This window comes from Equus przewalskii, chromosome 18 (genome assembly GCF_037783145.1).
Source record: "Equus przewalskii isolate Varuska chromosome 18, EquPr2, whole genome shotgun sequence".
Lineage (NCBI taxonomy): Eukaryota > Metazoa > Chordata > Mammalia > Perissodactyla > Equidae > Equus > Equus przewalskii.
The window spans coordinates 14,278,797-14,302,008 of NC_091848.1; the positions used below are offsets into that span (position 1 = coordinate 14,278,797).

Consider the following 23,212-nt stretch of genomic DNA (forward strand, 5'->3'; position numbering starts at 1 on the left):
TCATGTTTTAAATTTTTTATTTTAATGTCATTCTTTTAATTAAAATTTTCTTATCATTATGAAAAAGTAGATCAGATTTAGTCTTTATCCAGCGAGAAGTGCCCTAACTGCCCTCTCTGCCCCTCCCCCTTTCTCCGAATCACAAAGTCCTTGCCAGCATCACCAGCAGAATGCAAAATCATAGGCAATGAATATGCAGAAATAGTGTATGAGAGCACGGATGAGTTTGCAATCAAATCAAACTGCTCACACACTACAAATTCTACTGTTTCTTTCCCTCCAATTGTTTCCAGACATATGTGACCCTAATTCCAAAATTAACCTTCAACTTCATCCCAAGTTCTGCTGTGCTATGGCTTCTGGTTTAGGATAATAAGCGATGACTTTGCTCAGCAATGTGCTTGGTCACGTATTAATACTAGATTCTGTCCAGGCCCGAGAACTTTCATCCTTCAGAGTGGAGAGCTTCCTCTGGGAGAAGGGTGCAAATCCCAGAAGTTTGAACACTGCCACCCGGTACTTCTTGGACATGATGTTGTACAGAATCGGGTTGATGGCAGCACTGAGGTAGAAGAGAACAAAGGACACGAGGTTGCAGTATTGGCTGATCTGAGCAATCTCCAGGGAGCCAGGCTCAAAGGATTTGGAAAATAAATATCTCCCTACGTGGAAGGGCAGCCAGCAGAGGATGAACGCAAACACCACTACAGCTAAAAGGACAATGAGAGAGAGTGTCAGTTCAAGAAATGTCATAGCAAATCACATTCTATTTTGAAGACATTATTTTGTTTTGAGTACGTATGGTATGACCATTGACTTCAGAAAAACATGATGTCCCTCTCTTCCGCATTCCTACATTTTAACCAAGATTGAATCCATCTAGACCAACAGTTCAATCATTTTTACTAAACTTCCCATTCATTTCTATTTAACAACTATTTGGGTGATTTTGTGATTGAGTTGACATATTGACTCAACTAGACAATTTATTCACAATAGTCCCCCATTTTGTACATGTTAGACACAACCAAATACAGGTGAGATCAAGTGGTTATACTCAACCATAGCTATGTATTAGAGTTTCCTCAGGCACAGATTCCTTGGTTCTAACATAGATTCACTAAATTAAAATCGCTAGGAAGGAGACCAGGACACTTGCTTTTTTCTTTTCTTTTCTTCTTTCTAAAGTTTCACAGAGGACTGAACATGCAGTCAAGACTGAGAACCACTGAGATGGATGATTCTTTGCCACCTACAATGACATAAGTAAGGTATCAAAGGCCATAAAACCAACTAACATTAATTATCATCCACCCCAGTCTTCATTTTGCCCATGTAAGGCAATTTTTTTCAAGACCTCTGAATTTCTAGATTAAATTTTTAAAATTCAGGAATCAGAGGAAATGTAACAGAAAATAATACTTTAATTCCTGTACCACTTTAGTGATTCTCTTCAAATTGTCAAGCAAAAGAAAATTAACACTGGTATTGAGACACCAATAAGGACAATTAACATCTGAAAAATAAAATTAGAGGAAATTAATAAACTTTCTCTCAAAACTAAGTTGCACAGTAGCAACTGTGAATATTAGAGTCCCTGGGGGCCACCAGAAGGTTTACAATCTGTTAGTCATATTGTGAGAATCACTGGTCTAGAAAATGAAAATTTCTGACGTTCTTTGAATAAACTATCACTTTAATACACAGGATTCCAGGAATTGTAAAATTACAAATACGAAATCATCCTGGAATGACTTCTATGAAGCACTAAATATGCAAATAAGTACGAAGCGTTCACTTTCTTTTAGTGTGCAGATAATAAAACAGATTCTGGTTTTGAAAAAGCAAGCAGAATTAATATTTTGCTTGGATGTGAGCACATTTTGTATTACTTCACTTGTACCAAACACATATATTTAAATATGTTGAATAAAGATTCAGCGCTCTCCAGTTGTGAGACTGCACCCAGATGTTCTCGGAAGGGCCCTTTGAGGAGGGATAACAAATGCATCGGCTTCCACAGAGTCTCCTTTTCTCCCGTAGGAAGCCTGCCTATCCTAGCTTATCCTTGCCGATGCTACGTGGACGGACAGGTACTCATGAAAACAAGAGGAAACTCCAGCACTGATTTGTCACTGACTTCTTTACAAAGTCGTACAAACAGCAGCAGGGTAAACAGAATTAATGTGATTATTTGAAAAAACGCAGGTCAGAAAGTAAATCACAATATTAAATAAAAAAATGAATCATCTCTGACAGAATTATCCACATTGATCATGTCTGGTTAAATTTACCGCTGAATACTTTCTAGATCCAATGCCTGATTTTTTTTTCCAGTGCCTATTTTCTTAATGCAACTTGGATATCCACGAATTGAGGCATGAAGCTTAACCTCCCCTTTAACACTTAAAGACCACAATAGACTTTTATGAAACATCTCACTTTTGAAGCAAAGTTTCTGAGCTGATATAAAGCTCATTTTAGGGAAATGCAAAAGCAGGACAGCATTCCATGAAAGAGAGAAAGGAGACCAGAAGAAAGAGACACAAAGAGATGGAGAAAGACCTAAAGAGAGTCAAGACTGTGACAGAGTGCGGAGAGGGGAGAAGGACGGAGGAGGAGGAGAAGGAGGAGGAGGGGGAGGAGGAGGGGGGAGAGAGAGAGAGAGAGAGAGACAGAGAGAGACAGAGAGAGAAGAGAGAGAGTGAGAGAACGAGAGGCCGAGGAGGGGAGAGAGAGAAACAGAGAGATATAAAGACAGAGCAAAAGTGTTTAAAAAAAGAAAGAAAGAAAGAAAAGAAATAGAGAGAGACGCACACACAACAGAGAAATTAAGAGACCAAAGAGAGCGCTCAAGACAGAAACGGGAGGGAGGGAGGGAATAATTGAGAGACATACCGGGAGACAGAGACCTAGAGAAACAGGAGAGAGGTAGAGACTCAGGGAGAAGGAGACAGGCACGGGGAGAGGAGAGAACCCGGAAGAGAGAGCTCGAGCGCGCGCTGAGACCCACCCAGCATTTTCACGGTTTGCTTGTGGTTCTGGTCCCGGAGCGAGGCGCCCACCGCCGCCTCGCCGCGCCTCCTCCGCCACAGCTTCCTGCTGATGAGACTGTAGAGCACAGTGAGGCAGAAGACAGGCAGGAAGAAGAAGACGCTGGACACCCACACCATGACCGTGAGCAGTCCCGAGCGCACGGCGAACTCGGTGGCGCGGCACTCGTTGGTGTCCTGAGGGTCGGTGCCGTTCTCATGCTCCACCCCCACCAGCACGAAGATGGGCCCGGCGCTGCAGAAGGCCACGGCCCAGATGACCAGGATGACCAGCTTCACCCGGCCCTTGGTGACCACCACTTTGGCCCGCAGCGGGAAACAGATGGCGAAGTAGCGCTCGACGCTCAGCGCGGTGATGGTGAGCACCGTGGCGTAGGTGCAGCTCTCGCTGACGAACTGGAAGAGTTTGCAGAGCAGGTCGCCGAAGTTCCAGGGCCGGTACTGCCAGAGGCGGACGAGGTCGAGGGGCATGCAGAGGAAGATGAGTAGGTCGGAGAAGGCCATGCTGGACAGGTAGAGGTTGGTGGTGGTACGCATCTCGCGGAAGCGCGACACCACCAGCATGGTGAGCAGGTTACCCGCGACGCCCACCACGAAGAGCGCCACGCAGGTGGCAGTGACACCCGCCAGGAGAGGCGCGGGGAAGAGCGGCAGCAGCTCCTCCGCCAGCGAGTCGTTGTCGGGGGAAGCGTCCCAGCCGAGGTCCGGCAGCGTGAGGTTGGGTCCCGGCTCCTCGCTCGGCGTCGCGTTCCACATGCTGCCGGTTCAGCTTATCTGGCTCTCGGATGCGACTGCGCTGAAGGGCCGCACCGAGCTGGTCCCCGAGAAGGTCCTCTTAGGCGCGAGAGAGCGCGAGGGCGGAGCGGACGCGGGCTCGCAGGGAGGACGCTTGCAGAGGAAAGAGGGAAGTGAGAGGCAGAAGCTGAGGGAGAAGGTGAGATTGATAGCCTGGGACGGGGAGGAGGAGGAGAGAGGGAGGCACCCCCCCCCACCCCCCCACACACATAAACACACACACACTGGTGGCGAGGAGACAGAGTGACCCTCGCTCTTGCTGGCACCCTCCCTTTCCCCCGTCCTCTCGCCCAAAGTCCCTCTCTTCCAACTCAGCCTCTGGCCGGCCTCCACACACGTACCTGTCACCGGGGCAGCCCCGCCAGCTCTGCCTCACCTTCGCGTTCTTGCTGGAGCTACAGCTCGAACTTCCCAAAGCGGCCCGGTGTGTGGGGACCGCGGAGAACCGGCGAAGTGAGAACGCGAGGAGCTCTCTCCCTAACCTTGGACGCTGCCTGGCTAGTGTGGCCCAGAGGGCAAGTCACCCCTGGGGCTAGGGGCGGGGACGGCGGAGGTGGCGGGGAGAACTCCTTCAGGTGCGGGGGGACCTGAGTTCTTCCTCAACAAGGGACCCGGTGAGGAGAAGAATCGAGTGTGCCCAACTGGGCTTGGAAAAGCAGGGTAGGGAGTGAAAAAAGAGAGACCTAGTGATTGTCTTCCGACCCGAGAGGAGACCGGTACGCACCTGGAAAGAGCCTTACGCAGTCCTAGAACCTATCATCACATTATCGAGGAGAAACAGGCTCAGAGACGTGTGGCCACTTGTCCAAGGTCACACAGCGAGTTGGGGGCTCAGGGACTAGACTTGGATCTCCCACCCGGTTTGGACTTCCCAGCACGAAAGGACAAACGTTTGAATAAACTCTGTTCTGAATCCCAGCCCTTTGTACAGTCTCCCGACTGGGCAGTAGCAGGGGGTACGCTGTGTAGGAGATTACTTCTGCCTGATGCAAACCTTGGGGGAAGAGGAGGGGCAAAAGAAAAGGGCCGTGGTGGGAGGAGAGCGAAGCCGGTAAAGGAGGAGGAGCAGTCTGTAAGGCTGGCACGTCGAGGGTGCGCAGTAAACATTTTCTGAGGCATGATTGAGAGAGCTTAGCCATTGGGTAGCTGTGTTCACTTGGGCAAGGTCGTGAACCTTTTTATTTTAAATTTTGAGGATGTTGTGAGGACCAGTGGGAGTGGATGTCAAGTGTTGGAGACAGAGTTGAAGCTCAAATAATTATGGGCTACTTTGCTGTTATTGTATGGGTTGCTGTTGAGGGGCAGGAGCTGCGCCTCTTGGGATTGGGTCAGAGGCTACCCCTACGCTCGCGAGGTGACTCTCCTGGACGCGGCCTGTGTGTCCCCAGCCCGGAGCCAGAAACCAACAGCCGAAGATGTGAGACTGACGACTGCCTTCCTTCGAACTCACCAACCCCCCGGGGCCTCTTCCCGCCCGCCAACCTGGGGTAGCCCGGGCGCGTGTTCAGCACCGCGGCCAGCGACCGGTCCCATCTCCCGAGCAGCCAAGCTCTCCAGAGCTGCGGTCCCGCCGCCCTCACCTTTTTCCGCTGGCGTCTCAGCATCTCAGTCCTGCTCCACGAGGAAGAGGGGAGATTCCTCCCAAGCACAGACCGGCATTAAGCGGCTGCGCTGACCGCATCTATCCGCGGCCACCTCTGGCCTAAATGAGAATCCTTTCACTGCGTCTGAGAGAGGGACTTCCCGAAGCATCTTAGTGCGTTTGCACATGCCTTTGACGGAAGGTTTACATCATCTCTACCACCTAAATTGTTAATGTTTAAAAGTCCACAAAGACCTAAGGCTGGATGTATGCATATGTGCACGCAAGATTCCACACACAGTAAGAGGCTTCATGAGGGAAGTTTAATACCGGGAAACCTACTGGGGTACATGCTACATGCTAGTTCCCCCTGGTGTGTTACAGATGTTGGACCAAATTGACTTTTAAAAATACTCATTTCAAACTACTATTTTAAAAAAGATTATAACTAAGTCGAGCTACCGGTTACTGAAAAAAAAATCAATAATTTAACTTCAACACTTCCTACCCTACATTATCAGTAGATATATGTATGTAGAAGATCTTTCGGGGGAGAAAACAGATTGGGATAAATAAAAATACTGTAGGAAGCTATTGTCTAAGAATAAGAATCAAGAAAAGATTGTGGGGCATAGTTCTGGTCTACTCAGGCTGATAGATGGAAAAAATCTTTTAAAAAATATATTTTGATAAAAATTTGGCATGTTGGCTAAAATACCCAGCTATTTAACTGTTTTCGATCATTTTCTAAAATATAAACAAATTTGCATTGTATGATGAAGAAGAGAAGGAAATACTATCGAAGTTGATCCATTGGTTCACAACATGTAATGTTATATAATACATAAAACTGTCTATAAGTATGTGCTAGGCACTGGGAATAAAACAATAAATAAAACCCAGGTGGGTCCTTATATATAAACTTACAGTCTAGAAAGAAAAACCCAGCTAAACAAGAAATTCCAGTACAGTATGATATGTGCATTTAAAGAGGCATGTGCCGTGAACTATGTTGAGATGTGGAGAAACAGTGAACTACATAGAGGTTTTAGGGAAGGCTTCTCTCAGAGGAAGTGGCGTCTGAGCTGGATCTCGAAAGTTGAGTTCTGTCAGATGAAGCAAAACATGCTAAACTGTTCAGACAAGGGGCATAAAAGCACATTGGAGTGAAAGAGCTCTGCATACCTTGTCCTTTGAATGGTGTAGAGAGTGTTATTATGGATTTATGGATTTTTATATAATCAATGCATAGCAATCAATTATGGTTATTTTTTCTTTTTGATGCTCAAATTGTCCAATCTTTGGCCAATCAGATCCCCTTCAAGCTGGCTACAGCATCTTTTGACATGACTCACTTAGATTTTGAGAACCTCCTTGTTTTCTGGCACAATAAGATACCATAGCTCACCTTGTGAATACCCTACTCTAGACTGGAGAGCAGCCATTTCTCCAAGAATCGCTGGTACCTTGTAGTTGGGAATGGCGTTTAGTGACCATGGTTACTGCCCCTGAGACATAATGGAGTAGCCCTTGTTTGTGGACAAGGCTAGGATATATGTTTTGCAAAAATCGTGAGATGATGATGATACAGTAGATAAATCAAACATACCCTTAGCAAGTGATCAAAATTATCATCATCAATGTGATACCCTGGGAAAGACACAATATTACTTATGTAGTATTCCAGCTAGGAATATGTGATCTCAACCTAATCACAAGGAAACATCAGACAAATTCAAAATGAGGAATAATCTATTTTAAAAATTCTTCAGAAAAAGTCAATGTTCTCAGAAAGACTGAGAAAACGTTCCAGACTAAGGCAGACCAAAGAGACAGGACAGCTAACTGTAAATCCTCCTTTTAGATTGGACCCTGAACTGGAGGGAAAAAACTTCTAAATAAAGGGCAGTATTGGGTTAATTGACTTAGAATATGGCTGATAGATTAGATAAAAGTATCGAATTAGTATTAAGTTTACTAAAGTTGATAACTGTGTGAAAGAATATATTCTTATTCTTAAAAATACACACTCAACCGTGATTTACGCACCTGTTTCAGAAAAATAATTACACTTGCATGTGTGTGTGCGCGCAGATAAATAGGGCAAATGATACAGCAAATGGGGGAAAGCATTAATAATAAAAGAATCTAAGAAAAGGGTAAAATAATTTTCTTTGTACTATTCTTGCAACTTTTCTTTATGTTTTAAATTATTTTTGGGCTGGCCCCGTGGTCGAGTGGTTAAGTTCGCGCGCTCCGCTGCAACTTTTCTTTATGTTTTAAATTATTTTCATACAAAAAATTAAAATGCCGGGGCTGGCCCCGTGGTCGAGTGGTTAAGTTCGCTCCCTCCGCTGCAGGCGGCCCAGTGTTTCATTGGTTCGAATCCTGGGTGCGGACATGGCACTGCTCATCAAGCCATGCTGAGGCAGCGTCCCACATGCCACAACTAGAAGGACCCTCAACGAAGACTATACAACTATGTACCGGGGGGCTTTGGGGAGAAAAAGGAAAAGAATAAAATCTTTAAAAAAAAAAATTAAAATGCCATAAATTTGTATACATACTTCAATTCAATTTACAATTATTAACTTATTTGACTTTATATTTATACTGAACATCATGGTTTCTAGCAATATAAACATAGTTATGTTATAATATGCATTAAGTGATTTCAAACTAATAACATCAGCATTGCCACTAATAGTGAACTTCACAAATAGAATTTGAGATTTTCTTGCAGTTCTCCCTTGTTCTTAGAATATATCCCACTTAGCACGTACAACTACTGAGTTCTAAAATCACTTGAAATAATGCTTTTCTATGTTGGTTGTATGACTGATTTGATATATGGTTAGATTTATTTGTTTCAGCTACTTTCTATTTTAGGAATTATTTTAAAATTTAAGTTTTATTTTTGAATATACAAAACGTTTATATGATTTGTCAGCTAAAACTTTAAAATAAAGCATGGTCCTAAATTTAAAACTTTGAACCAAAGAATATTCAGGAAAATGTTACTCTTTTTCCATACTCCCCAATAAATACCATTTAAAAAATTTAGCTTTTGGTTTACCTGTCCTGTGTGTGTTTCTGTAAGTGTGTGTATGTGTGGCCCCCATAAAAGGTAATATACTACATAAGCTTTTCACTATCTTTATTTTTTAACAGAACATTATATCCTGGAATTCTCTCATATCAATATTCTTTTTTGAAATGGTTTTATTACTATAAAGCCATCTTGAGAAAGTTACATAGTTTCCATAATGATGTACCCTAGTTTCATTCAAGCAATTTTTTTTTGTTTTTATTTGTTTGTTTTAATAATCTTTTACTGTCATAAATAATGCTGCATGTGTCATTTTATATGTCAACAGGTACATTATAGAATAATATAGAAATAAAATTACAGGGGCCGGCCCGTGGCATAGTGGTTAAGTTCCCATGCTCCACTTCAGTGCCCGGGGATTGGCTGGTTTGGATCCCAGGTGCAGACGTATGCACTGCTTATCAAGCCATGCTGTGGCAGGCATCGCACATATAAAATAGAGAAAGATGGGCACAGATATTAGCCCAGGGCAAATCTTCCTCAGCAAAAAGAGGAGGATTGGCAGAGGATGTTCACTCAAAAAATAACTACACTAAGCTCATTTCAAATAGCTTCCATTTGTGGTTCTTGGCTAGGGTTGGCCACAAGAGAAATTTGCCCAAGTTCAGGAGGGTGGAAGTGAAGCAGCAGCCATTTTTATGCTCAGAAAGTTGTTGTGGGGTGAGATGCTATTGCAGCTCATGTAATTGTCACAGATCTATTGGCTCACCTTTGTTGGCACGGGACAACAACCAGGACCTAAGCTTTTCCAACTCCTGCTGGATGTCCTCCTTCAGTTTCTCTGACTCCTGGGCCGGGTGTATGTTTAGCTCCAGGAGAAAGCGCACTGGCTTCTGCAGGTCACCTACACTATTGAAGCTGAAATGTAGAGGTGGTGAGCGAGAGCTCAGTTTCTGGAGAGAGATGAGCGGGTTCCAGTTCATCATAGTTCCAGATCCTCCTCAAGGATACCATATTGTACTTATTCTTCCCCACTTTATATTTGTCTTTTCTTCCCAACTTCCTGCTTTGTTGACTTCAGAACTACAACCAGAAGCAACAACCATTTCTAAACTGTAGTCAGGTACCTCAACTGCATAAGGTCAAATCCCTAAATTAAATTTCATATTCTATATCACTCCTAGTGGTTCTGCTCCTCTGGTCAAACGCTTACTTATACAGCAGAACAGTGCCTGGCTTGCTGGAGGGACAGCAAGGAGGCCAATGTGGCTGAAGGAGAGTCATTGAGTGGAAGAATGGTAGGAACTGAGTTAAGAGAAATGAAGGGACTAAATTGTGAAGGATCTTGAAGGTCATAGTTACGATTTCACTTTTATTCTGATTGAGATGGAAAGTCACTGGAGAATTTGGGGAGAAAGAGTGACATGATCTGACTTTTGTAGTAATATTATAGGCTGCTATTTAGAGAATAGACTGAAAAGAGACAAGGGCAGAGCCAGGGAGGCCATTTAGGAAGCTATTTTAACAATCTAGGCAAGAGAGTAAGGAGACAAGAGATATTGGTGACTTGGAGCAGAGTAGTGGCATGGACATGGTAAGAAATAATTGAATTCTAGTCTTCTGGAAAGCAGAGCCTACGGGCTATGTTCATGTATGAAGTATATGTGTCTATTGGCCTGTGCAGCTGAAAAGTATGGGTTTGTCATTAACAGGCATGAGAAAAATAGGAAGTGAAACAGTTTGGAAGATTAAGAGCTTAATTTTAGATGTGCTAAATTAGAGCAACTTTGGAGTTTAAGCAAATAAATTAAGAAGGCAGTTGGATATATTGGTACGGAGTTCAGGGCTGGAGATAAAAATTCTGGATGGTCAATGATAGGTAAATTCAAAGTCAGGATGGCAGTTGAGATAACCTAGGGAGTAAGAGTAGCTAGAAAAGCAAAGAGATCCAAGGGCCTTGAGATTTGTAGCCCTCCAACATTTAGAGGTCAGAGTGATGAGAAGAAACCAGCAAGAGATACTCATAAATGGTCAATGGAGTAGAACTACAACTAGGAGAGTGTGATGTTCTAGAAGACAAATGAGGAAAGTATATACCAAGGAAGAAGGAGTGATCAACCGTATCAGATATTTCTGAGGCAAGTAAAATGAGAACTGACCATTGTATTTAGCAACATGGAAGCAATTATTAATTAATGATCTTGGTGGCATGTTGTGGGTGCCTATTGGTTTTAAGTGAGCATGTGAGAAAATAATTTGGAGACAGTGAGTAGAGACAACTTTTTCAAAGAGTTTTATTACAAAGGGAAGGAGACCAATGGGCTGGTAACTAGAGGAGGGTGTGGGGTCCAAGTAGTTTCTTTTTAAATATGTGAGAAATAACTGTAGTTTGTGTGTTGTTGGGAATACTACATTCTAAAGAGGAAGCTTGAAAGCAGGGTGGAGAATGGAGAATGACTGGAATAACATTCCTAAGATGAGTTGGATCTAATGCTCAAGCAAAAGGGATGGCTTTAGGGGGAGCGTGGCTAGTTCATCCCCAGGGACAAGAGAGAATGCAGAATAGGCGGGCACAGATGTAGGAGGGTAAGTAAGTGTGGAGGGTAGGGCATGTGGGAATTGTCCTTACAGTTTCCTCAGCAACATAGAAAACAAGGGCAACAGCTGAGAATGGATGGGGCAGGAGGTGTTGGAGGATGGAGGAGAGAGACTCAAGTAAGAAATAATTCTAGGAAAGAGGGAAAGTGAATGCACAAAGTCAATATCGTCTGATTGCCGGGCAGCCATAAGGGTCCACTTGAAGCTAATGATCATGAATTTGAAATGACACCAGTCAACATGACTGTTTGTTTTCCCATCTTTATTTTCAGCTGCACAGCTGCAGAAATGGAGTGGAAGGAAAATTTAATTTAACCAAGGTTATGACTTCACTCAGATGAGAAAGCATGAGGGGCAAAGATGTGGATATTCTATCCAAGGAATTGATTAGAATTATTAACCATTGAGTTTAAGCTGAAGGAGAAAAGAGAGGATGTGAGGAGTGTAAGGGACTGAGAAAAGATGGTTGGATCAATGATCTTTTCTTTGTTTTCAGTGTATCAAAATTTCCAGAGATGTACCTTTGTGTGAGTCTTCATTTATTGTGCTTCATGATCTTTTGGCTTTTCCACTTATGTCCTTTCATTCCGGGAAATTTTGTTAAATTATTTCTTTGTTGTTTACCTCCCCATCCACATTCTCTGTTCTCCTTTTTGAGACTTGTGTTGTTCATATATTGGACATCCTAACAGACCCTTTGTTTTTTTCTTTCTGGTACCCATGCTTATTTCATCAATGTAAGATCATCTCATAGAGTTCTGGAAATATTAATTAGAACTTTTTGTAAATTTTCTTTGCTCCTTTGCTCCTGTTTTTTTCAAAGTTCTTCTCTTCCAATATAGTGAAACCTTATGCAATCATCCCTCACCTTCAACTGTTGTCAAAATTTTGTCAGTTTTGTTTAATCTATTCCATCAACTTTTGCATATATATTTTTAATACTGAATTTTGGATTTCAATTTCAATTATAGATTTCAAGCTTTATTATTTCAATAACACTCTCATCAGTATCTTCAACTCTCTGGTCCTTTATCTTTTCTTCTCACCCACCTGCAAAATGCCAAACCTGAATGAACTCAGAAATCTCCTCTTCTTTTACTCACATCCAAGCGGCCCAGGGTTGTTGGAAAACATCCCAATAGAGGAAAGATTGGTTCCCCCCTAGATTTATAATCACTGATTTCGAGTTAGCCTTCAACACTATTTAGAAATCTTACTGCATTTTCCTGGTCAATTTCCTCTTGGCAACCACTTTAAATAAATTTCACATTTCTGAAACTTCCCACCACACTTCTTGCCTTCCTCTTCGTAGTCAGCAGAAATCTTAGCCTGTTACTCTTGGAAAATAGAAGCCACAAGACGTGAATTCTCTCAGCTTCCCAAACTCAAACTTGTTACCTTTTACATACTCCTATGCTAGCTTCTCTCCCTCTCACTTCACTAGAGATATCCTTTTCCCTTTCTGAGGTCAATTCTTCTACCTTTGCTTAGAACCCATCCTCTCCCACTTTTCAGAACCCTTATATTATCCACTATGCCTGCCCTTGCACACCCAAACCTTCTCTCAACTGGATCCTTCCCATCTGCTTTTAAATATGCTCAAGATTCTCCAATTAGAAAACAAAATTCTGTTTTCTTATTCAATCTATATCTATTCTACCTCTATTTATCTCTTCCTACTTCCCAAAACCTACTGAAATTTCAGCCCATTCTAATCTTACTTCTATCTCCAACCCTTGGCCAAAACAACCCTTGCTCAAGTCACTAATGACTTTCATGTTGCTAAATTCTTTTCAGTCTCCATCTCACTTCACACCTCAGCAGTATTCAACGCTGTGGACTCCGCCTTCCTTTTTGAAACACTCTTTCTTCTCCTGGCTTTTATGACACAACACTGTTCTATATTTTATTTTATTTTCCTACTTCTTTGATTAATCCTTCTCTCCTCTTTTGAAGGCTTATTTTTCTTTACCCAGCCTTTAAATATTAGAATTCCTTAAGTCTCAGTCCCAAGTCCTCTTTTCTTCACCCTATAACTTCTCATTAGGTGATCTCATTTATGCCCTTGAATTCCTTTATCATCTCTCCACAGATAAGCCAAAACATGAAATGTCCTCTGAGCTCTAAAATGATCCAAAAAGTATTTACCATCTTCATTTGTATGTCTCTAAAGCACCTAAAAATCAACTTATCTCAAATTAAACTTGTGATCTGGTGGATCATAAATCACCAAATTCCAAAATAAACTATGATCTTATGATGTGTTCCCTACCTCAGTAATGACGCCAACATCCATCCAGCTGTGCAAGCTAAAGACCAAGGTGTTATACCTCGCTCTCCTTCTTTTCTGCTACCCACAACAACTGTATCACCAGCACCTTCTAATTGGCGCCCTATATCCACGCTGAACCTCAACAATCTATTCTCCATACTGCAGGCAGAGAGATCTTTGCACTCAGCAAATTTGATCATGTCTTTCCCCAGTCCTCCCACCCAAGCACACTAAAACCAGTCAGTGGTTCTCATTGCTTTTAGAGAAAAAAACAAAAACAAATAAAAGATGACCTAAGAGGCCACTTACCAGCCCTGGTGGTCTGGTGGTTAAGATTTGGCACTCTCACCGCAGCAGCCCAGGTCTGCTTCCCAGTCAGGAAACCACATCACCTGTCTGTCTGTTGTCATGCCTTAGCAGCTCCATGTTGCTGTGATGCTGAAAGCTATGCCACCAGTATTTCAAATACCATGAGGGGCCCCCATGGTGGACAGATTTCAGTGGAGCTTCCAGACTAAGACAGACTAGGAAGAAAGACCTGGCCACTGCTTCTGAAAAATCTAGTTATGAAAATCCTATGAATAGCAGCAGAACGTTACCCGACATGACAGCAGAAGGTAAGAGGATGGTGCAGAAAGACTGAGCAGGGCTCTGCTCTGCTGTACACAGGGCCCTAGGAGTTGGAATTCACTGGATGGCACTAACAACGAAAAAGGCCACTGGCTTGGCCCTGCTTGTATTTCTGGCTTTACCCACAAGACGTTCACCACTGAATTCCTTGAAAGTATCCCGCTTCCTCTCATTCTTGTCTCTGGGCCCAAGCTGTTCCCTCTCTCTGCAAAGTCCTACTGCACCGCCCGTTGCTCTACCAGGCTGACTCCTCCTCATCGTTTAGTTCCTATTCCCTCAAGGAAGCCTTCTCTGACTATCTGAGTCAATTTCCCCGCGTATGTACATTCCATGCAACTATTTTTTGTGGTTCCATTTTGTGCGGTCCTTTGATTAATGACTATCTTCTATTAGGGTCTATTGTATTCTCAGCCTCTGTACAGTGCCTGACATGTAGTATGTGCTTAATATCTATTTTTTGAGGGAATAAATGAACAGTATATACATTTTTTTCTATATATGTGATGTAAATAGTTTAAACTTTAAGTAAAATAGTGATTTATTCTCTAATCACACTGAAAGGATATCAGGAAAAATATAATTAAATTGTCTGTGAGAGACTGCCTTCTTAAGAGAAACTATCAAAATTTTTTAGACTACATTTACATGCATAAAATAAAGCCAATCTCATAAGCTATTTAATATGTGACTACTTTCAAATTCAATATGTATGCTTTGAGGCTAAACACTACTTCATTTAAAACGATATAAATTTGAATTCCCAAATAGTTCTAAGTCGTTTGTGTGTTTACTCTGTCTTGTCAGGTCAATTGATGCCATTATTCCAATTTTCATTTGATGGCTGTCTCAGGATAGAGTCAAGGAAATATAAACTTCATTGAGTCCAAAGATGACCATTACATGATTTATATAAATCCAAAAACCACATTAACAGCTCTATCAGGCAGGGTTCTAAGTTGCAAGCAAAGAAAAAGTGACTGAGGCTGACGCAAGACAAAAAGAAGTTTGTTGAACAAATATTAGGTAACTCACGGAAGTGCCAGGGAGATCGGAAAACGAGCCTTGGAAAAGAGGCCAGAGGAAGGGCAATCGGGTAACAGGGAAAACCAAGGTCAAAATCAGGCCTCTGTGGGGCTGGCCCCATGGCCTAGTGGTTAAGTTTGGCATGCTTTACTTCGGTGGTCAGGGCTTGTTCCCGGGAGCAGACCTACACCATTCGTTGGCAGCAACCCACATACAAAATAGCTCAGGGCAAATCTTCCTCAGGGGGAAAAAAAAAATCAGGCCTCTGACCCTGATTGGTGGGGCCCCAGGGGACATTGTCACCTGATGACACTGACTGACCACTGGTCCTGCCCCTGGAAGCTGGTGTGGTTACAGCCCCTGCCACCACAGGCAGAGTGCATTCTCTACTGCCACAGCTTGTGCAGGTCACAACGGCCTGACACAAACTCTGGAGGAGCTCTGTCTCATTTATTGAGTCTTTGTCATTTTCCCATGCTCTAGCTGCAAGGAGGCTGGCAAGCTAGAATTTGGTTTCTTGGGCTTCTAGGGTGGGAAGAGAGCTTTCATTCCAATCAAGATTCAGATAACGTAGAATTCCCCAAATGTGAAAGAGAGTTCAGATAGCACACAGCCAAAAATACCAAACACCAAGCAAATAACAATTTGAAGCATTAGATAAAGTGCAGTTCAACCATGCAAAGAAATATTAAGCAACCATTAAAATGCTTTTGATTACTGCTTAATAACATAAACCATAATACTTGATTTAAAATGATATAGAAATGTATGTACAACATGACCCCAATTACTTTTATCTATATGAAAAACAATAAATCTATGTACATACACACATATGTGCAGCTGGGCAAGGACTCTGAGCTCCTCTTCAGCCCTTTGTTCTTTCCTATCTCTATGCCGGGTCATAAGGATGGCTGAAATCACACAATCAGAGTGATTCAATCTTAGAAAGAGACACAAATAGAAATGATTTCTACTAGATCAGCCACCCTGAAGGATCTGAAAGACCCCTGCCTAAGATCCTTGGTCTCCTTTCCAGAATGGACCAGGGAAGAAAAATTTCCCCATTTTAAACTCATGAGATACAATTGCAGGCTGGAGCAGGGATTCTGCAGGGAAGAGAAAGCTTTAGGAGGGAAAAAGAGAAAGAGAGGGATCAGTGGAGGAAGGGAGCCCTGGGGGAAGTGGCTTCTATGAGACCACCTCTGAGAGGTGTGAATAGAGATCCCTTGGACTCTAAGTGTATTTGTGAATTTGTGTGTGAGGAAGATTGGCTCTGAGCTAACATCTGTCCCAATCTTCTTCTTTTTGCTTGAGGAAGACTGTCGCTGAGCTAACATCTGTGCCAAACTTCCTCTGTTTTGTATGTGAGATACCACCACAGCATGGCTTGACGAGTGGTGTTTATGTCCACACCTGGGATCTGAACCTGAGAACTGCAGGCAGCCTAAGTGGAGCAAGGGGCTTAACCACTAGGCCACTGGGCCAGGCCCAATTTACAATTTTTAAGAAGTCATATTTTGTTCTTTCAGATAATAAACTGTAATGCCCACTCTTTCAGACAGTAGAGAGCAATGACATCTCTATATAACACTATATGTTTACCGTGATGATGTGAGAGTGAGACGGTAACTAATACTTTAAATTTGCTTCATGTTAATGATATTGCATATTACTGCACACTTATAATTCATGCAAAATTTGAGCTTCAAAAATCACACACAGTGGGGGCTGGCCCCGTGGCCGAGTGGTTAAGTTCGCACGCTCCGCTGCAGGCGGCCCAGTGTTTCGTTGGTTTGAATCCTGGGTGGGGACATGGCACTGCTCATTAAACCACGCTGAGGCAGCGTCCCACATACCACAACTAGAAGGACCCACAACAAAGAATATACAACTATGTACTGGGGGGCTTTGGGGAGAAAAAGGAAAAAATTAAAAAAATCTTAAAAAAAAAAAAATCGCACACAGTGGATCAAAAGCATGAAGGAAAACTCCCCAAATGGGCAGGAGCCTCTGAGAAGCGGGATTGCAGAGAGTTTGGGCTTGGTTCTAAAATTCTGAATTTTCAGATTTCTAGAGTGAGAAAATATTACTTTTATAACAACAACATATGTAACATTATATTTTAATTTCTTTGTCTATTTTCTTAAAGAGGCAAAAATTTTGCTATGGAATGTGTGTTCTAAGGACAAGATGGGGATGACGCAGTTTCCGTCAGTGCAGTCTCCATCCTGAAGGCTCCTTTGCTGCTTCTCCAGATGACTGTTTGGGCCCTCTGTGGGAGGGATCATTCTTGGGAAGACATTCCTCCAGCCCTGTTCCCCAAATCTCCCCTGAACGGCCCCTGCTTCTTCCCTGCTCTGGCCTTTGCACCATTGGTCCATTAGTATTGGCGCTCAGTGCTGTGTGATGGGCTCTGGAGGCCCAGTCCCTCGTGAGGTGGATATGCAGAGCGATGCGTAATTCAACTAGTTTGGTTCAAGTTTAAGCCATTAATTAGGTTCTCCCAGTCATCAGACTTCTTTTCTGGATTCCTTTGACTCTTTTTTGTTGTAGTAAAATATACTATACATATATATGTGAATGGTGTGAAGTTTGAGTGTCCAGTTCAGAGGCATTAAGTACGTTCTCATTGTTGTGCAACCGTCACCACCATCCATCTCCAGAACTTTTTTCCTCTTTTTTCTTCTTCCTAAACTGAAACTCTATACCCATTAAACAAGAACTCCCCATTCCCTCTTCCACCTCATCCCTGGCAACCATCATCTACTTCCTGTCTCTATGAATTTGACTACTCTAGGTATCTCATATCAGTGTAGTCATGCAGTATTTGTTCTTTGATAACTGCATTATTTCATTTAGCATAATGTCCTCAAGGTTCAGCTATGTTATAGCATATGCCAAATTCCTTCCTTTTTAAAGCTGAATAATATTCCATTGTATATATATATCACATTTTGCTTATCTGTTTATCTATCAATGGACACGAGTTACTTCCAGCTTTTGGCTATTGTGAATAACGCTGCTATGAATATCAGTGTACAAATATTTGTTTGAGTCCCCGCTCTCAATTCTTTTAGATAAATACCCAGAAGTGGACTTGCTGGATCATATGGTAATTCTATTTTTAATTTTTTGAGGAACAGCCTTATGGTTTTCCACAGCAGCTGCACCATTTCAATTCCCACCAGCAGTGCACAAGTGTTCCAGTTTCTCCACATCCTTGCTAACACTGATCCTCCGGGGGTTTTTTGTTTGTTTGTTTTTCTGTTTTGTAATAGCCATCTTAACGAGTGTGAAGTGGTATAACATTGTGGTTTTGATTTACATTTTCCTAATGATTGGTGATGCTGAGCACCTTTTCATGTGCTTATTACCCATTTATATATCTTCTTTGGAGAAATGTCTATTCAAGTCCTTCGCCCATTTTTAAATCAGCTTGTTTGTTTTTTGTTGTTGTTCAGCTGTCCTTTTGACTCTTGAGCGTGTGTTGTTTCCTTGCCAATTTGTCTTCTAATGATTCTAAAAGCATTGGAAAATAAATAGAAAGAAAAAAAGTTAGTAAGAAGTTGTATTCCATTTTAATGGTTATGATCGTTACATCCGGTTCTAGATAAGCAAGGCAGTTTCAAAGCTTCAACAGATGGTGCACAGCAATTGGGCTTTACTCAGAGAGTTACGATAAATTCCATTAAATTAAAAATCCCACTTAGCAGATGCCTTCTACAGCTGTCCTCTCTGAAGCTAATCTCTGTAACAGAGACATTTTTTTTTGGCGTTTGTTATTTGTAGTGTGTTTGGATCTTTTGAATTTGAGATTTTCCACAAAATATTCGATTGGTATTTTGGTCACAGTTTATTTTAGGAAAGTTGTGGGGTATGGGGATGGAGGGGTAAAGAGTACTTTTATCTCTGACAAAAAGACACAATGGAGGGTGGGTCATTAGTAAACTAGAGAAGATTTGTAAATGAGACATGGGTGTGTGAGTTTCTCTATAAAAATGAACAATATATTCTGAAGCTGTTTTGCTATAGATTGCAATAAATATTAATTTTAATGGAAGCTAAATACTATAAATTATTTTTTATCTCACCAAGCTCACTAAAATAGGATTCTACTTCCAGTTCGAATTTTCTAAAAATCAGTGATTGCTTGTTAAAACTGGTAAAGAAAACAAACAAATCTATGACTATTTGGGCAATTCAATTTTATTATGTCAAAATATTGTTTAATATGAGATTAGGTTAATGTGTCAAAATACTTCATTCTGTAAAGTCTTGGCAAGTGCTTTTAGAAGGCAGAATTTTTCCTTTGTGCCAATCATGGAAGACTTGCAAACTCTAATGAGGAAAGACAATACGCGGTTGTAAACAGTGCAGAGGAATACAAATAAAACCATCCAGTCTGTATTGCCTACTGGGCATTTTTTATTACTGGAGAACTCATCATCATTTCAAGCTCACTGTACTTCTAAAGCAAATTCATCATCTCCAACCTTTTGGGAGTTCCTAATACCCGTCCCTCACCTCCATTCCTAATTGCCACCATCTAAGTCCAGAGTTTACCACAAGAGTTTGGTAAAACTAAGCCTCTGTAAATCTCGCTTTCATCTCGTATCCTTCCTATATAAAACATTTTTAATGGATCATTCTTTAATCTCACATCAAATCTTTCACACTCTGGCGTTCTTGAGTTCCATAATTTGGCCTGACCCTGCGAGATTTGTTCTTCTCCCCAGTGTGCCATCTCTGGTCTGTAGGCCCCTCTCCTCACTGTCCTGCCTCTGGCCACCTCTTGCCTGTGGCCTCTCTCTCCAAATCCTGACTGTTGCAGTCCTGATCCATTTCTCGCTCTCAATTCCTATGTCCCTCAGAGTTTGAACTTCTCAGTTTACTTCCTAATTATACAATGTTTCTGTGATTTTGTACCTGTGAGTTGTCTCTTCAATTACATTATAATTTCCTTGAAGGCAAATTAAGTGCTTCATGGCAAACCTAGTCAGTTCAGATGTGGTTCTAGCCACTTGTCACCATTTCCTCCCCTAATGCCCGGGTCTCAGCTCTGCAACCCTCCACCAGAACTGCTACAATAGCCAAAGGGCTGGTCTCCTTCTGTTTATTCTTCCTGTTCCACAATCCATTTGTCATCTGCAGCCAGGGATTTTTTGAAAATGAAAATCTAATCCTGACACCCTCCTGCTTAAAACCCTTCAAACGGTCCCCCATTGTTCTTAGGCCTGCAATGGCTGGCATGTTTTTCCAGGATCTCTTGGAAAATAGATTTTCCCGGAATATAGGTTTCTCTCCCTCTTACTCTCTGCACTCCAGAACCCGTGGCTGTCTGTCAGTTCCTTGCATGTGGGTCAGTTTCCCTTGCTTGCTAAGACCTATATTTCTTTCCTTCTGTTCCACTGTTAATTTTGTAGTAATTTCTGTGATTCTTTGTTTAATGTCTATCTGCCCCACTAGATTGTAAGGCTTGCATGAGCAGGGCTCAGTCTTTTGTAAGTCATTATTGCTTGGGACTTAATAGATGCTTAATAAATACTTGTTTGGGGGCCAGCCCAGTAGGGTAGTGGTCAAGTTCATGTACTCTGCTTCGGTAGCCCAGGGATTGTGGGTTTGGATCCCAGGTGGGGATCTATACACCTCTCATCAGGCCATGCTGTGGCGGCGTCCCACATACAAAATAGAGGAAGATTGGCACAGATGTTAGTTCAAGGCCAACCTTCCTCACCAAAAATAATAAACAAACAAACAAACAAACAAGTACTTGTTTAAATGAATGAGTGTACTTTCTATATTAAGGCAAACCTCTCCAAAGTCAGGGTTCCCCTTCAGATCTCAGTGAACACTACTGTCACCCAGAACAAGGTGAGAATTCAGAACACTTGATCCTTGTCTGCTGATAGTTACATTCTGCTTTATTCACACACATAAATTATACAATATATATATGTTACAAAATTATACAACATAAATATGCTTTCAGTTTCAGATAGTTTAAGGGGAAGATATTTTGCTTTTGTTTATTTCATCTGCAAAATCTATCTAAGAGAAATATTTACTTAGGAAAAAAACCTACACAAATCATAAAGTATGTAAAATTTAAAACACTCATTGCAAGAGGGATTTAACTGACTGATTATTTCAGATTATAAATTCATTTCAAACTGATAATGTGTTGGCAATGTGCTGATCACACAAAGACATGTTATACGACAGAGACAGGTATGTAAGATGTCCTAATAATTGCTGGAGCCACGGTTTACCTGTAAATGTTTAACAACCAGGAAAGAAACCCCAACAACCTCACTTTGTAATGTTTGACAATTTCTGTGGTGCAACTTCTCTGATCATAGTCAATTTTACACTGTCAAGGTCACTGAAGGCAGAATTTGAAAGCAATGTTAGCTATTGGCTCTTACAAGACAGCACAAACTGGGTCTAGCATATCACTGGCTGGAACACCGTATGAGTGGCAAGAAGCTATTGGGAACGTCAATGACTTGGCTTATGTAGGTATCTTATGTAGATTAAGTTTCTTCAATTTGGAATAATAACAAGGGAAATAGGTAAAATAACTCTAATCATACAACTATGGATAAGATGAACATATGTTTCAGTCTGTAATAGTCAGGGTTCTCCAGAGAAACAGAACCAATAGGAATAAGGAATAGATATATATATCTAGAGAGAGAGAGAGAGGCAGACAGAGAGAGAGAGACATTTACTATGAGGAGAGATTTACTATGAGATTTACTATGAGGCTCATTTAATGATAGAAGTTGAGAAGTCCCGCAATCTGCCATCTGCAAGCTGGAGAGCCAGGAAAGTCAATGGTACAATTCAGTCTGAATCTGAAGACCTGAGAATCAGAGGAACTGATGGTTTAAACCCCAGTCCAAGGGAAGGAGGTGAAATGAGATGTCTCAGCTCAACAGCGAGGCAGGAAAAGAGGAGTCAATTCCTCCTTCCTCTGCCTTTGGTTCTATTCAGACCCTCAACGGATTGGATGATGCTCACCCACATGAAGGAGGGCCATCTGCTTTACTAAGTGCACCAATTCAAAGGCTGACGTCATCTGCAACATCCTCGCAGACATACTCAGAAATAATGTTTAATCTGGGCACTCTGTGGGCAGTCAAACTGACACATAAAATTAACCATCACACACTCCTTCCTAGAATAATAAAATTAAAAGTGGGCCTTTTCCATAGTTTAAAGCGAACAAAAGGAAGTACTGCAGTTAACTCTAGATCAGAGAGGGCAAGCTTTCTGTAAAGAATCAGATAGAAGATATTTTAGGCTTGGCAGACCATATGGTCTCTGGCACAACTACTCGACTCTGTCACTGTAGCATGAAAGCAGCTATCAACAATATGTAAAGAACTGGATGGGGCTGTGTTCCAATACAACTTTATTCACGAGAATATGTGGTGGGCTGGATTAGTTTGCTGACCTCTGACCTAGATAAACTAGAGTTATAGAGGTAAGGAGATATTGATTATCCAAATCACAATGAAGACAAACTTACAGTCAGAATTCTCACACCCTAGCTGTTTACTAAATCAATCTTCCAGGCAGTGATGGACTCAGGAATGGACATACGACCTAACTCTGGCAAGTAAAACAGGGGCATCTTGGGGAAGTATTCTCATTCCTGATGGGCAGCTGTCATTCCACCCCTTTTGGACCTTTCCTTGACTAGCTAGTGACATCTGGAATCACTACAGCCACCAACCTAAGGATGAAGCCAACAACTGAGGAAGGCAGAGTCAAGAGATGGAAAGAGCCAGATCAACCAACACGGGAGCTGCCCTACCTCTAGACTTTCTCTGATGGAAGATGAATTTTCCTATTGTGTAAACCTGTCACAGATGGCGTTTCCGTAAATTGAACTGAAAGTATCCTCAATGACTCAATTTTGTTTCCTGCAAAGTTTCTTTCAGTTGGAAATATAATCTGAACCAGACTCCTCCAGGTAGGAAATTTCTGTCTCTTTTAAGAGACATGGTCACAGTATTTTATCTTTCTCTGAAAAATCAACAGGGGTTGAGAACGCCATATCAAATCAGAAAAAAAGGAATAGTATCGCCCAGTTATTCTTTAACATTTAGTCTCCTCCCTCAAGCCAAATATGGTGAAAGCACCAGCCTGGCTTTTGGAGCTGATTCCTTTAGGCTCTTCCTCTGACTCAACAACGCAGA

General features: G+C 41.9%; 1 protein-coding gene across 1 annotated transcript; it reads right to left on the reverse strand.

The window, feature by feature from the left end:
- On the reverse strand, positions 1-4,759 carry GHSR (growth hormone secretagogue receptor). The gene is made up of 2 exons (XM_008512874.2): positions 3,014-4,759; positions 1-710 (listed from the first exon to the last, which is right to left on the reverse strand). The coding sequence occupies exons 1-2, from the start codon at positions 3,807-3,809 to the stop codon at positions 406-408; spliced, it is 1,101 nt and encodes a 366-aa protein (XP_008511096.2). The 5' UTR covers positions 3,810-4,759; the 3' UTR covers positions 1-405.
- Between the last annotated feature and the right edge of the window lie 18,453 nt (positions 4,760-23,212).

Bases quoted from the DNA above. Each gene is read 5' to 3' on its own strand.
- GHSR (XM_008512874.2), bottom strand. From the start codon at position 3,809: ATGTGGAACGCGACGCCGAGCGAGGAGCCGGGACCCAACCTCACGCTG. The intron at 711-3,013 runs GTGGGTCTCAGC...TTGTCCTTTTAG, and splicing joins GCAAACCGTGAAAATGCTGG to CTGTAGTGGTGTTTGCGTTC.